The following is a 16,351-nucleotide window of genomic DNA, read 5'->3' on the forward strand; positions in this document are numbered from 1 at the left end:
TCTGTAGCTACTGGCTATTACGAAGGGGCGTTGACATTAAAAATGCAAGATAATATAATTTTCCTGATGAAAAAAAATAGTTAAAAGAGTGAGTGAAAAATGGGCCATCACGGCTAGAGTTTTCTCTTAAGATACACCGACTGGCTGATAAACAACACATTTTCATCTCCATGGTGCTAGATTTGGACCTTAAAATATCAGATTCCATGCAGTTTGTTATTATGGTGGTGTGATGTCCATCCAAATAGTGCCACTTGAAAGCAGAAAATCAGTCTCTTGAACCCACGCGGTGAAAAACAGCCTCAACGGAGCGCTAATGAATGAGATGATTTTAAAAGTGATGGGAAGCAAAAGGTAAGTTCCTCAATTATTTTATTAATCAACATGTGAAATAAAGTGACATACAGTGTAGATATTTGAAACTTCTAAATCACTTGAATGTGAAATATCAAAAGGTATCAAAAGTGTAGATTATTGGAACGATCTAATCCCTCGATTATGAAATAAGAGAAACTGAGTCAACTGGTTACTGGAACAGATATACTGGATCTCTCAGCTGGTTGCTTACGAATTCTTCTGTGGTACTTTCATGGTCACCTGGCAACACAGAAAAAAAGTATGACTTAATATAAAATCTTAAACTGATTTAAACACCAACCTGAATGTTTTAACCTTTAACTTTTGGCTTTTTTAGTGCTAACACATTTCATATTTAACTGATATTTAACTTTCACGTTGACATATGCATCAAATAAAGAATGGTAATATTTTAAGACAATATAATGGGAAACAACACACATACGAAGTGCATCGCTGCTCATCTATGAATTTAAATAAAGAACAAAACTTTTTTTGATTTTGTGTACAAATGACAATTTGGACTTGTAAAAAAATTCAGATCAGTCACTTTGCTTAAAGAATTACCGTTTTGACTTCCGTGTAGTTTTCCAGGCCATATTCTCCCAACTCTCTGCCATTTCCTGAAGCCTTGTATCCTCCAAACGGCGCCTGGACTCCAAACACGTCATAACAGTTAATCCTGCAGAGAAAAAAAAGTTCATTCATGATAAATGGAAAGAATAGACTGCTTTTTACATAAGGCATACATACTATAATTGACTAAACGTGCATATGATACAATCATATAATGTAATTCAATTTCATTCCAAATAATTCTAAAGGTTTTCATTCAGCCCTACAGCCTTCACACGCATTTTCTCCAGAAATTGCTTTTTCCAATTATTATTATTTTTATATCGACCTAATTTCAACAGGAAGTAACCTGGAAAAGGCCTAAAATCAACAGGAAGTGACCTGTTTCAACAGGAAGTGACCCAGAAGTGACCTGATTTCAACCGGCAGTGACCCGGAAGTGGCCTAAAATCAACAGGAAGTGACCTGATTTCAACAGGAAGTGACCTGATTTCAACAGGAAGTGGCCTAAAATCAACTACTACTACTTCTACAAGTACTTCATGCGGCTTTCCACCTTGCAAGAGTCAGCTGTCCCATTAAAAATTTAGGTACACCAATTAGGTATAAAATATTTGCAGAGGATTCTAAAGCCTTTTTGGCTAACCCAGTTTGTAAGAGGACAGCAGTAAGGCCTCACCCCTAAACACCCACCAATTGAGTATTAAACCACACAGACAGTTTTGCTCTCCTACCAGACTGTGCCAGCGCGGAGTGCATTGGCAATGTAGTTGGCCTTATCAATGTCCTTCGTGAACACGGCAGCAGCCAGGCCATATTTAGAATCATTGGCTCTCTCTACCACCTCCTCAAGTGTGTTGAACTTTAAGATCTGCATCACTGGACCAAAGATCTGCAATACATTATAATGGGGGGAAAAAAAGAAAAAAAAGTTTCTAATACAGTAATTCTCATGATACATGTCTGTAGGGGGGCAAACAACAAATCTTAATCTTAAATCATAAAAAAAGTCATAAAAAAAAAAAAGAACATCAAAATGTGTACCTCTTCTCTGGCAATGGTCATGTTGTCCTGAACATCTCCAAACACGGTAGGTTGGATGAAGTATCCCTTGTCAGCAGCCGCGCTGCCTCCACACATGAGTTTGGCTCCCTCTTTTTTCCCAGTGTTGATGTAACCCAAAATCTTTTTGAACTGCTCCTCATCCACCTGCACATCAAAAATATTGAGATTCACGTGTCAGGTATCATGCATAACCCAAATCCCACCCGATCGGGTGCCTCCGGTTGTCATGTCAAAGCCCAAAATGCAAGCAGCTGCTCTGTGAAGTCGTTAACTCGTTTGTGTTAGTCGTGTATGAATGCCATCATAAGTTAAAATGTTTTTGCTTCACGGGTGTTTTTGTTTTGTTAGTTTTTTCCCTGGTCTCAGCCTGTTCAATCCGCTAGCTCAGAGGTCTGCAACCTGCGGCTCTGGAGCCACACGTGGCTCTTAAGTCCCTCTCCTGTGGCTCACTCAAAAAAAAACTGATTTTTTTTCTTTTATTTAGATTAAATATTAATTAAATTAATTAATGATTTAGATATAAAAATTAATAATTCAATATTCAAAAAATGGCAGTTCAATGTTTTAATTGTCAGAACAAGAGAGATGAAAGGTGGATGAAAAGGTAAAAAAATTAAACAGAAAGTGACTAAGATGTTCAAAAAGGAAGAGTGAAAAACAGACAATTACCATAAAATTACATGAAATTGCCAAAAATGTCAGAGAATTCAATAAAAAGGCACAAAAGAATATGTTTAAAATCCAGAAACAAAAGAAGAAATCCTAAAAATGACCATAAAATGTCCACAAAATTGAGAGAGAAAAAAATATATCAGAAAATTGCTAGCAAAAAAGGCAGAAAAAAATCCCAAAATAGACGCAGAAAATTACCATGATATGTCCATAAAATTGTCAAAAATGTCAGCGAATTCAATAAAAAGGCAGAAAAGAAAATGTTCAAAAAGCAACCATAAAATGTCTAAAAACAAAAGAAATTTCCATAAAATGTCTTTAGACTTGCCAAAAAAGGTGAAAATTTGTTTGTTTTTTTAAAGGCAAAAAAGCAAGTGTTTAAAATGTAACTATAAAATATCCCAAAACAAAAGAAGAAATCCCCAAAGTTACCATAAAATGTCCACAAAATTGGAAAAAACAAAACAAAAATTGCTAGCAAAAACGGCAGTAAAAAAATTCCAAAAATAGACATAAAATGCCCAAAAACGGAAGAGAGGCAGAAAATACCATATGTCCATAAAATTGCCAAAAATGTCAGAAATTTGACAGAAAAGCTGAAAAGTCTTAACGTGTATGATAAATCAAGTATGAAAAATTACATAGACAAACAATTTTTAAAGCGGAAGCATGAGGTAGAAGAAAATTAATCTGTAACGGTGCAGCGGCTCTAGACCGATTTTTTATTATTACTTTGGCCTAAAATGGCTCGACAGTAACAGTTGCTGACCCCTGCTCTAGCTCCACACCACAGCAAGACAACAACAACAAAACTCGGTGTGTATAGTGATCTATAATTCTACAACTTTGCGATATTGACAAATGCACATCCTAGAAATGCTAAGACACCTGGGAACTGGTTTCAAAAATGCATAGTATGTTTCCTTTCAAACTAAACACCTAGGTGCATGAAATGTGAGGCATGCCGGTCTCAAAGTGTTCTCTGTACTCTCCCTCGGAGGACGTCACATCCATAAAACCTCACAGTCGTAAAAGCACACAAGCTCGATGCAGAAGAACGGCAGATGTTTTAAGTTTTCATCGTTGAGCCTTTGTTTGCATTACTGGCCTTTTTTTTAATACTGTGGGGAGATTGGATTGGCAATAGTTGGAGGGAGACATCGTTCAAGTAACACAACCCTTGTTTGTCCATCATAATGAAATTGATTACTCATAATCCTTCAAGAGGAAATGTACCAGACACCCTTCCTGTTTAAATCTTAATGAGAACAAACCGGCAAGTTAATAAAGTATAAAAAGTTGATATTTAATTGCTGAATATCAGAGACCATTTCATTCACCGTGGAATAAATAAATAATAAAATAATACAAAATAAATACATTTTCTGTTTTTGGAGCTTGGGAACAAATTAATTGCAATTACATTATTTCCTATGTGAAAAAATGTTTCGGAGGTTGAACAATTCGGAATTTGAACACTTTGCAGGAATTAATTATGTTCAAACTCTGAGGTACCACTGTATGTACAATATTTATTTTTTCTTCTTCTTTGATTTAAAGTTATCCACCTAACCTAAACCTCCTGTAAAAATAAAGTTGCAAAAAACAACTGAAGTTGAGTTAATAAAGCGTCCTCTCCAAACTTCTCAGCCTTTTCAAGTTCATGCAAGCTCAAATCAGAAAGACAACTTGACAGTAGTTTACTTGATTCTTATTATTATTAACTCATTCACTGCCATTGACGGCTATAGACGTCAAAAATTCATTTGAACTATTTCTATTAGTTTAACATTTTTTTCCCACTTTTGTTAACAAGTGTGAAAACATAGAATTTTTTTATTGCACATTTAAACAGGTATAAAATTAGTGATTAATCGTGAGTTAACTAGTAAAGTAGTGCGATTAAATTTTTAATTATTTGTAATTAATCACATGACTTCAATAATTAACTCACGATTAATCAAAATTTTTATATCTGTTCTAAATGTACAATATTTTTTTAAGGTTTTCATACTCTTATTAACAAAAGTGGAAAACTAATAGAAAAAGTTCAAATGAATTTTTGACGTCTATAGCCGTCAATGGCAGCGAATGAGTTAAAATACCTTTTGTTTTTAGTCACATTGCCTTTTTATAAATGCTGTTTTGAGCTGTGTGTAAGGAACTCAAAGTAAGAAATCCGTTGCTTCCGCGCAGTGATTCTCAAAGTGTGGTACGAGTCCGACGACCATGAGAGTTGCACTGACTCCCTCTCGTCGTAGTTGTATTTTTAAACTATATGAGTGCAGTGCTAATGTAATAATAACCGCATACGGCTCATAATGACAAATATACTTTTTAAGGATAAAACAGTCATTTACTTAGCCCGACCGACTATGCTGTTGTATTCAATGCTGGTCATTATTTTACTTGGTGTAAAAAAAAAATTGTTTTCAAGTGTGATAACCGCTGTCTAACTGTGTTGTGTTGTGATATTACCTGGGGCCCCTGCTCAGTCTTGAAGTCAAAGGGGTTTCCCACCACTCGTCCCCTAGCTCTTTCCGCACTGCGCTCCACAAACTCGTCGTAGATATCGGCTTGCACGTATGTCCGGGAGCCGGCACAACAACACTGGCCTTGGTTAAAGAACAAAGCAAAGTGCGCCTGCTCCACGGCGTCCTCCACTGAACAATGACAAGACAACAAGGCAACCATTACCTCTCGAGGAAGAAAGTAAACAAAAATGGTATAAGGTCCTCCAGATGGTGGTGGCGTGCTAAGTTTTGATGTACACAAATAGAATACAATGCAAAGCAGGATGGAATCATAAACAAAAAAAAAAAAACTATACTTTTTGCGTCAGACAGGATGATGTTGGGACTCTTCCCACCAAGCTCCAGAGTGACCTTCTTTAGGTTACTGTTGCCTGAAGCCTGCTGGATGAGATGACCAACCTGATGGAAACAAATGTGCAACAATCAATATTACACGCGTAAAAGGTCATGTGTCATTGCCACTGCCTGTGACATGCATGCTTCACTTTTATTGAATTACATTTTGTTATACTGTAGTGTCTTTTTTGCTAAAGTACTACAGTGACACAAACATATTTGGCAAATCAACACAAATTGAGAATAAGCGAAAACCAAAGACGGCTCGTTCCTACCTCTGTTGATCCTGTGAAGGCCACTTTGTCAACATCCATGTGTCTGGTGATGGCAGCTCCAGCTGAGGGCCCCATGCCAGGCAAAATATTCACCACACCTTCTGGAAACCCCACCTGTAAAAAATGAAAACAAATATCACTCCTCTAGGACAAAAGCCAACTAAAAATGGGCAGAATTGGATGTTCAGGATGCAATCTTTGGTGCCCAAAGCGCACCAGTGGTCGGCTGCTGCCATGTCCACTGGGATCAAATCAGGGGTTCAGTGTCTTGCTCAAGGACACTTCGACATGGTCACAAGTGCTCGGGATCGAACCCACAACCTTAAAGTTAAGAGGCGACTACTCTACCGCTGAGCCATGCCACTTAGAAATAAAGAAATCTGGCTAGAGACCAGATTGGCGTGTTGACGGAAAATGTTGCAATTTCAAAAATGTGATACCGACAATGAAAGGATGCGAGTTAAAAAATAAAGAAACAAATAAATCACACACCCAAATAAATGAAGTCAATCACACACTCATGAATCATAAATAAACGTTTATACCGATTCATTCAATCACTCGTTAACTTTTGTATCTGAAGCAAAGACGGAGAGATCACGAGTACCGTTTAATGTCAGTGTGCTGCCTTGCAAGGCAACAAAGTACCTCTTTAATCAGGTCGGCTACGTAGAGAGCGGTAAGCGGCGTCTGCTCGGCGACTTTCATCACCACAGTGTTACCGGTTGCAAGAGCGGGGCCAAGTTTCCACGCCTGCATCAAGAGAGGGAAGTTCCACTGCAGGGAGAAAAAGGAAGAGCAAACAGAACGTTACCACTTTTTGCATGCACTCTCAATGGTTTGATCTAACTTAAGCAAATATTCTGACAACAGAGGCTTTACAGTGAAGCCTAAAAGACCACATTTTCACGGGGCGCAGCGTAACATTTCTGCACACGCTGCTATCTTCATTCTCTGGACGGGTTCCGAAATTCTCGGATCGGGCTCGCGCACCGCGCCGAATGAGGACATTTTAACTAGACAACATCTAGTGGCCAAAGTGGCAGATGGGCGGAAAGAAAATGATAGTGCTAATTATAGTTCTCATAAACTTTAAGGGCGAGTCGTGACTATCTTCAATAGTCAAGTGTAGTGTACGTATGATTAGACTAAAATAGAGAATATTGACAATGACAGTTAAAGCCGTTGAAATTCAAGAATGCTGAAATGCGATTCGGCTACAGTGCTTCATACACTGCTGTTGCATTTGGGATACATTCTTAAACACAGTTGTACTTCTTCATCACATTGTAAATATTTTCAATCAGCTTAAAAAACAACAACATTTAAAATGCTATTTCTATTCTGTAGGCAATTTAACACTTTTTCTGGTTTGGGAACACGTACCAGGGCGCCAAACATCACAGCCGAAGGACATTTTTAAGTAAACATCTCGTGGCAAAAAGTGGGAGATGAGCATAAAAATGGTGTTAATGTATTGAGGTAATGGGCAAAAAAAATCTTGTATCATTAAAAGACTGCTTGAAAATATCTGAGAAGGTTGAATCGTGACACAGTGGGCCAAAGATCCAAAAGGACAGGTGATGAATTGCATGATGACTAACAAATTATACACACCGCTGGTGTAATAATTGTGAGAGCGCCGCAAGTGATGGAATTGGAAGTGTTAGTGGAAGAGGAATATTACTGAGTTACAGAAATCTATCATTCTGGTAATTTTGGGGAAGCCAGCAACCCGTTAATAATTCAAACTTTTTCTGGCAATCTTAAGTGGGAATTGTTTACTCAAAACATTAGCTATACAGCTAATGGTGTTATATTTGGAATGGGAAAGTTTCTTTTGTTTCATTCTTGCCATTTGCCCTGCTTACCGGTATGATTTGTCCACAGACTCCAACGGGTTCATGTCTGGTGTAGCAGAAATAATCTCCATCAATGGGAATGGTCTTTCCCTCCCATTTGTCAGCCCAGCCTGCGTAGTACCTGAGAACATCAAAAGTGCTTCAAATTCCTCATTGCGCTCACATGGGCAATGACAGCGAGACCCGGATGGGAGGAATGGCTCGAGTTGTGCTCTGGTCTTGGACGTGTGTCCTTGTCACAGATTGTCCACAACACCACGCTTAGCAACAGAACAAGCAGCTTGATGATGAACATCTTGAATGCTAAGGTGAAGAATGGAGGCGAAGCTCTCAAATGATCACCACACCAGTATGGAATACCAGACCAATTGGTGTCAGAATTTGGGCTGCACACAGTTGGATTTGTTTCCAGGGCCCTGACAAACTTTATGGACAGAATTTCTAGACACAGTCTAGGTGTTGAGGATGTCCATTCTGATGGACTCAATATTATATAAAATATCCTGAAACACAAAAACGGAGCCAAAGGTGACAGAAATGTAATAAAATAAAAATTGTATATGAAATATCCTAAAACACAGAAATGGAGCCAGTCCACAAAAATAAATAAATTAATATAATATAATAATATAATATAATTAAAAAAATTATATGAAATATCCTAAAATACAGATATTGAGCCAAAGTCGACTAAAATAAATAAATAAATAATTAAATAAACAAAAAAATGTTATATAAAATATCCTGAAACACAAAAACGGAGCCAAAGGTGACAGAAATGAAATAAAATAAAAATTGTATATGAAATATCCTAAAACACAGAAATGGAGCCAGTCCACAAAAATAAATAAATAACAAAATAAAAAAAATATATGAAATATCCTAAAATACAGATATTGAGCCAAAGTCGACTAAAATAAATAAATAAATAATTAAATAAACAAAAAAATGTTATATGAAATATCCTAAAACACAGAAATGGAGCCAAAGTCGACAAATAATATAAATAAATAAATAAATAAATGTATATGAAATATCCTAAAACACAGAAATGGAGACAAAAAATACATGAAAAAATAAAATAAATTGTATATGAAATTTCCTAAAACACAGAAATGGAGCCAAAAGCGACCCCCCCCTCCCCAATAAATAAAAAAATAAAAATAAAAGTTACCTGAGACATTTTACCACATTGGGGAGATCCACTGTGTAGGAAATAACATATGGCTTCCCATTATCAAGGGTCTCCAGTTCCTATGGAAACATCACGACGATACCAAAGTCAAATATGTACAGTTGTTTTTGGATCCACAATAACCTGCTTTTACAACACTTGTGTAAACATGTTTCAAAATGTAATAAATCTGCTTTTGTGCAATCATTTTATGTCAGCGTTTGTGCAATAATTTTATGACATCGTGTAATGAGCATGTGCCAGTAAAACGTGACGTTTGGTGGTACTTTTAATTGCTTTTGATTTACAAATACCCACCGCAAGATAGGCAGAATCCCTCTCAATGGCATCAGCCAAGTGGCTGAGAAGCAAACCTCGCCGGGAGGCGTCCATCCGTCTCCATGGCGAGCCCAACCGAAAGGCATTGCGTGCTGCTTTCACTGCCTTGTCAACATCCACCTGCAAATTTAAAAGCACATTCACATTTGTACGTGTCTGGGAAAGTAATTCAATTGCCACGTATGTCAATAACAGAATGTAAATGTTGTTGCGGGTTGCCAGGTGCGTAAGCAAAGCCGACCTCAGGCGAAAAGCATACAACACTTTCAATCTCGTTAACCCTGCCACTGTGTGAGAACTGAACCCAGGCAGCCTGCATGGAAGTCAACCGAAACAAAAAAAAACTGGCAGCGACGACCAGTCTGAACATGTTCAACAAAAGATAATAGATTGTGTACACAATGGCATAACTCGCTCAAGAACCTTTAAAACTATTTAACTTTAAACTAAAAAAATTATTTGCTTGATTGCTTCATTGCTTTCTGTCAAAGTGGACACAGTCGCTCTGCAGGAAAACAAACAAACATCAGTCTTTTCACATTATTCAGCAATTACCTTCTAAGATGTACAATGTATCTATTTTACTGGGTCTTTAACTCATTCACTGCCATAAATTCATTTGAACTATTTCTATTAGTTTAACGTTTTTTCTACTTTTGTTAACAAGAGTAAGAAAACCTAAAACTTTTTTTATTGTACATTTCGAACAGATATAAAATGTGTGATTAATCGTGAGTTAACTAGTGAATTAATGTGATTAATTAAAATTTAAAAAATTTAATCACCTGACATCCCTAATTTTTAATAATCTTTTATCGTTAAAAAAAAGAAGAAGAAGAAGATTATTAAAAATTAGGGGCGTCAGGCAATTAATATTAGTAATCGTAATTAATTGCATGACTTCAGTAGTTAACTCGCAATTAATCACAAACTTTATATCTGTTCGAAATGCACAATTTATTTTTAAAACAGAAATAGTTACAATGATTTTTTGACGTCTATAGCCGTCAATGGCAGTGAATGAGTTAAACGCCACATCATGGGACAGTCACTTAGGACAATCTTTAAGAGACATTAGAGAATCAAATCTTTTTTTCTTTTTTTTTACTTACAATTTGATTAGATTACTTTAATGATGAAAGCCCACAGTGCATAATAATAATAATAATAATAGGAGAAAAAAATGGCACGTCCATGCACAAGTTGCACAAGAATTCAACACTGAAGGAATCCAAAACGTCCTCCTGCCAATTTTCTTTGCATAACAGAAATCAACAAAACTGGAGCGAGAGAAACAAAAGTTGAAGTATTGCATTGCTAGAGTGGGTGGTGTCAACTTGTTTGTGACATTAAGGCATACAACCAAAGTGCTTCAGTCAGGTTGCTTTGTGTTTTTTATCCAGACATCTTTGCCATATCCAGGCATGATACGAAATCCTCAGCGCAATAGTTGTTCGTTGTGGTATGTAAACATGAAATGCTTGGAATTACAGCACCATGGCCTGCATGGCATCACAGTATGCGTGTCGCTTTTCGAGGGGCATAGGGACCAAGCCCTACTGAAAATAGTGTGAAACCATCATTAATTGGTGCATCCCTACTTTTTTAATATTTATAATTGCAGATATTAAAACTCATTCACTGCCATTGACGGCTATAGTTGTCAAAAATTCATTTGAACTATTTCTATTAGTTTACATTTTTTTCCCCACTTTTGTTAACAAGAGTATGAAAACATAAGAGAAAAAATGATTGTACATTTAGAACAGATATAAAATGTGTGATTAATTGTCAGTAAACTAGTGAAGTCATGCGATCAATTATGATTTTAAAAAATGTATTGCCTGACGCCCCTATTTTTTAAATATTATTATTATTATTAAAAAATTAAATAATTAAAATTACTTTTAAAAAAAGAAGAAGAAAAGATTATTAAAAATTAGGGGCGTCAGGCGATTAAATTTTGTTGTTGTTGTTGAGTATGAAAACCTAGAAAAAAAATTGTGTACATTTAGAACAGATGTAAAAAAAAGTATTACTATTGAAGTCATGCAATTAATTACAATTAAGAATTTAAAGCGCCTGGCGCGATTTAAAAAAAGAAAGAAAAGATTATTAAAAATTAGGAGCGTTAGGCGATTACAATTTTTTCTTGTAATTAATTGCATGACTTCACTAGTTAACTCACGATTAATCACAAATTTTATATCTGTTCTAAACGTACAATAAAAAAAATATAGGTTTTCATACTCTTGTTAACAAAAGTGGGATTTTTTTTTTAACTAATAGAAATAGTTCAAATGAATTTTTGACGTCTATAGCCGTCAATGGCAGTGAATGAGTTAAGGATTTAAAGCTACCCAGACCTATGTGGAAAAACGACTTGCCCTCGAAACCTGATAACGCCTGATAATGTTTTTGTTTTTTTGTCCTTATTGTTGAGTCATGAACACTGACCTCAACTGAGGTGAGGGAGGCCTCCAAGTTCATAAGATGTTTGGGTTCCTTAGTGAACTCCTGCACGAGTCGTCGTCATGCTCGAGTTTATTTATGCTGGCCGTCTGTTCCGTGCTTTCTCCATTTGTGGGTAATGACTCTCACCGTTGCCTGCTGGAGTCCTAAAGCTTGGCAAATGGCTCTGTAAACCTTCCCAAATGGATTTGTTTTCTCATCTGTTCTTGAATTTCTTTGGCTTGTGACATTTTGCTGCAGCTTCATTAAGGGATGTCAACTTTTAATCAAGGAAAGCTTACAGTATTACAGTAGGGTATTCTGTATTGATATGTTGCTGTAGTGATGTGGATATTAGAAAATGACTCAATAATAAATGTCATACACACTTTGGATTTTAAAAAAACTGAAACTGCAATGCTTCAGAAAACTGCAAATAATAAACCGCCAACAGATGGAATTATTAGTACCGCTAATCCAAATTTTAATTTATTTAAAGTGAATCTTAATTTGTTGAATTGATATATTTTGTCATCATAAAATAACATTATGTTACAATAATAAAATTAAGTTTGCCTAGTCTCGCTCCATACACTGTCATAAGGTGTTTCGCTGCGTGTCAACTCCAAATTGTAAAATGACGCTAACACCAAGAACACATTATGTGCTCCATTCACTACTCCTTGACTAACTGGAAATACCAGCTGGCAGCCATTTAAATTATATTAAAATAATCGATGTGCTTAAGCACTCAATGTAATTTCAGATGGGACTGCCCACTGGTTTGCGCATTTTGAAACTGGCTAACAAAAGATTAGGATTCGAGGCTTGTTGGAACTGCAGGACTGACTGACTGTACTCCCATGCTGGTAATTCACGCCAAAGACTGATTATATTACAAAGAGAGGAAGCAGGTCAGAAATAAAAGGAGACAGTAGGACTGGGCGATATGGCCCAAAAAATACAATCTAAATTTTTACAGACATTCAGGACGATTGCGATTTTAATCTATTTTAATCTAATAAACCCAACAAACATTTATTTAAAGGTTTTATTTATTCAAAAATAACTCCTGTGCAAAATGTTCAGACAACAATAATGTTTACTGATTCTAAATGAGTTTTGACATAAACTTAACATTCATAGTTTTTTCTTAAATACCACAAATAAGTCGTTTGTAGCTATAGTAAACATGTCTTGTAAAGCACCCATCCAGCATTCTGCCGCAAAAACATTTGAATGTAACACAACATAAGAACAACAGCTTTTAATTCGATACACCTGAAAATTTTCTAAATCGTGAAATCGAATTTTGTCTTTTGAATTCAATCACTGCCAGTGACAGCAATAGACGTCAAAAATTAATTTGAACTATTTCTATTAGTTTAATTTTTTTTTCATTTTTGTTAACAAGAGTATGAAAGCCTAGATTTTTTTTTTTACATTTAGAACAGATATACAATTTGGTATTAATCGTGAGTTAACTAGTGAAGTCATGCGAATATTTACAATTACAAATTGTAATTGCCTGCTGCCCCTAATTTTTTAATTAAATTTATATATATATATATGTATATGTATATATATATATATATTTTTTTTAAGAAAATATTATTAAAAATAAGGGGCGTCAGGCGATTACATTTTTTAATTGTAATTAATCGCATTACTTCATGAGTTAACTCACGATTAATCACAAATTTTAAATCTGTTCTAATACAATAAAAATAATCTAGGCTTTTATACTCTTGTTAACAAAAATGGGAGACATTTTTTTTAAACTAATAGAAATAGTTCAAATGAAATGTTGACATCTATAGCCGAGTTAATAATCCAAAAGACAAAATTTAATTTCACGATTTAGAAAAATTTCAGGTGTATCGAATTAATTCGATTTATTGCCCAGCCCTAGGAGACAGTGTGAATATTTGAGAGGCTGTTTGTTCCCCTAATTGACTGCATTTGTACATTTCCATCACAGAGACTCTCCACGGCTGAAATGTAGTCCATATCAATAACAAAGCACTGCAATGACAAATGCTGCTGTTGGAAACTTTAGGGCCCCTCACTAGCTGTTGCTGCTTGGTAGGCCCCCAAGAAGCACCTAACATTGGCACATGTAACAAAGTCCACAATATAATTTATTTACATGCTTGTTGTCATCATTTTGAATCAATTGATGACATTTTCTGAGTTTGAAACGTGCTATTATTATGTTTGCGGTCCTTCAACGCAACTAACACGCCGAGGCAAAACCAAACGTGAAGTCAAGTTTTGTTTCTTTCTCCATGCAGCTATTAATAGCACATAGTCGACCTTTGCTGTTGCAATTTGCTTTTATTTCATTCACATCTGTTTACTAATACCAACTGTGTTAAGTTCTTATTGTAGAGCTAGTTATTGTCATGTTTGATTTCACATCAGCCTGTGCTAGTGTGTAATTCCAGTGGCACATTCATGTTTTTTTTTGTTTTTGTTTTGGAGGGGCTTTTTCATTCTCCTTCTTGCCTTAAGGCCGCTACTGTGTCTACAAATGGCCCTGGTTACAGTTACATCTCACCTTCTTATTTTCCAGTTTCGGTTCATGTAATCAGAGGAGCTCAAAGAAAGCATTGTGCTTGCTTACCTCATTGGCCTCAGCCACATGACAGATGACCTCTCCTGTTGCTGGGTTTACAGTCGGGAAGGTTTTCCCACTTGCTGCATCCTGCCACTCGTTGTTGATGAAAAGCTACAAGAATAAAACGTAAGAATTAGGAATGTGTTGCAGTTGTATCGCAGCACCAAAAAAAAACAAAAAACTTTTGTATATTTCACTTCCTCGGTGTACACTACCTCTAGTAAAAATAAAATAAAAGAGTCACTTATCGGCCGGCTCCTGGGCAGCCTTTTACAACGTGGAGGTACTAGATACAGCAATGTAGGACATGTGGCTGTGACGCCACCGCCAGGTCATGACAGAAAATTCACTTTGGGAGACATTTTTTATTTTGTTTAGTCAATCGTTCTGTGATTACATAAATCGTGATTTGCAGAAGGCGCCCTCTTTACTTCTAGTGCTTTAACAGCTGTTCGTCGCGGTCAAGTTTGTCACTGAGGGTTTGCATCAAAAGCCTTATCTCGCACCTTACTTACAAAGTAGCGCTTCAAAACCGAACAACTAGACAGAAAGGAAATGAGTGTACCTTATTAAAGTGCACCTCGGGTTGGGTGTTGGGTGCAGGTATAGCCGCTGCGGAGTAGTGGCACGTCGACACAACCTTCACCCGTGGAAGGGTTCGAGAAATCACAGCACGGAGCATTTCGGAAGAGCTAACCAACCAGCACTGCGAGTCTTTACAAACTGCGTCCGAAGTGCACAGTTGTGTTGGACTGTTTCACCCAGCCCATTCGACGTCATCGTTTCCTGACCAATAGCATTACATGAAGTACATAAACCCCGCATTGTACGTTAGCGTCGCTGTCATATGGGGTATATGCCACGGAGGAGGCGGGACTTCTGACTTCCTGTTTTGTTTTTTAATGTATTTTGTGTTGTTTTTGGAGTTTTCTGATGCTTGTCTGTTACATTTTCTATGTAATGTTTACCAATGTACTATGACAATATGTTTTGTACATTTGAAATTAAACGGGGAAAAAATATCTTCAAAAAACAACAACTTCTGACTTCCTGGTTTTCACACATAAGCTTTGTTTTTGTTTCCTGTTTGTGGACTGCGTCCCAGTTCTTGTTTTATTTTGTGCCTCTCGGTTGCGCGTTCCCGTCGAAGGGTGCGAGTGTGTTATGTGTATGGAAGCCCATTCCCGCCAGTTAAAAAAAAAAGGTTTTTTTTTCCTCCACTGTCAGGGGCCCGTTTCCGCCAGTGTTTTTTTTTTTTTAATTTATTTAATTTATTTATATATTTTACACCGCCAGAATCCGCCAGTGGAAATTTTTTTTTTGTTTTCTTACTATCAGAAGCACATTTCCGCAAGTGGATTTTTTTTTTAAGAGCTTTTCTATCAGACCTCTATGCGGCATGCGCAAGCCCTCCATCGGTGATCAAAGTCTGACACAGTTTACATGCATGACCATGTCGCACTCAGCGGGAATCTAAAAGTTGATTGTCTGAAAGTATTGTATAATTGTACTTTATATTGTTATATTTATAATGATGTGATTTGTGGGGTTATAACCCTATATGCAATAATAGCCCATCACGTTGAAGTTAGGGTTGTACACACTCGATGGGTAACCAACGGTCTCCTCAGATTTCGTCTGTATCTAAAAGTATTAGTTGAATTTATTGATCCCTTTGTTGAAATGAAAATTATGTTGGTATGCCATTACGCTCATTTTGGTTCATCGACAGGACGTACAAATGGCCTGAAACTTAAATCCGCGTGTGGCTTGAATCCGATGGAGGTCTTGCGCATGCCGCAGTGTCTCGCGCCCGTCGACGGGAACGCAAGAACTGTGACGCGGCCCACACGTCGCAAACAAGAAACGGAAACAAAGCTGATAAACGAATTTGGCACATATATTAAGTTTCTAAGATTGGTTAAAAGACCTAAAGTACAAATCATATATAATATTCTGAAGAAATTCCCTCTTGTGTTAAGTTGAATATGTCCTGATTACATTTATGAACTGTCATTTAATTATACTTTAATTGTTTTATTTTATTTTTGTGTATGTAATTTACAATTGTGTGTAAACATGGTATACTT

General features: G+C 36.4%; 1 protein-coding gene across 1 annotated transcript; it reads right to left on the minus strand.

Moving 5' to 3' along the window:
• Nucleotides 1-355: 355 nt before the first annotated feature.
• Nucleotides 356-15,037, minus strand: LOC147171983 (aldehyde dehydrogenase, mitochondrial-like). The gene is made up of 13 exons (XM_086077694.1): nucleotides 14,827-15,037; nucleotides 14,268-14,372; nucleotides 9,170-9,310; nucleotides 8,852-8,931; nucleotides 7,687-7,798; nucleotides 6,464-6,592; nucleotides 5,816-5,929; nucleotides 5,501-5,603; nucleotides 5,149-5,333; nucleotides 1,978-2,142; nucleotides 1,668-1,825; nucleotides 925-1,039; nucleotides 356-597 (listed from the first exon to the last, which is right to left on the minus strand). The coding sequence occupies exons 1-13, from the start codon at nucleotides 14,941-14,943 to the stop codon at nucleotides 565-567; spliced, it is 1,557 nt and encodes a 518-aa protein (XP_085933820.1). The 5' UTR covers nucleotides 14,944-15,037; the 3' UTR covers nucleotides 356-564.
• Nucleotides 15,038-16,351: the final 1,314 nt, after the last annotated feature.

Source organism: Leptonotus elevatus, chromosome 6 (genome assembly GCF_054856555.1).
Source record: "Leptonotus elevatus isolate MCC_2025b chromosome 6, RoL_Lele_1.0, whole genome shotgun sequence".
Taxonomy (NCBI): Eukaryota; Metazoa; Chordata; class Actinopteri; order Syngnathiformes; family Syngnathidae; genus Leptonotus; species Leptonotus elevatus.

Coding starts and splice junctions, on each gene's coding strand:
- LOC147171983 (XM_086077694.1), bottom strand. CDS start 14,943: ATGCTCCGTGCTGTGATTTCTCGAACCCTTCCACGGGTGAAGGTTGTG. Junction 5,604..5,815: donor CCTTCACAGGATCAACAGAG/GTAGGAACGAGC, acceptor TGTTTCCATCAG/GTTGGTCATCTCATCCAGCA. Junction 1,040..1,667: donor CTCCGCGCTGGCACAGTCTG/GTAGGAGAGCAA, acceptor TTTTCTCTGCAG/GATTAACTGTTATGACGTGT.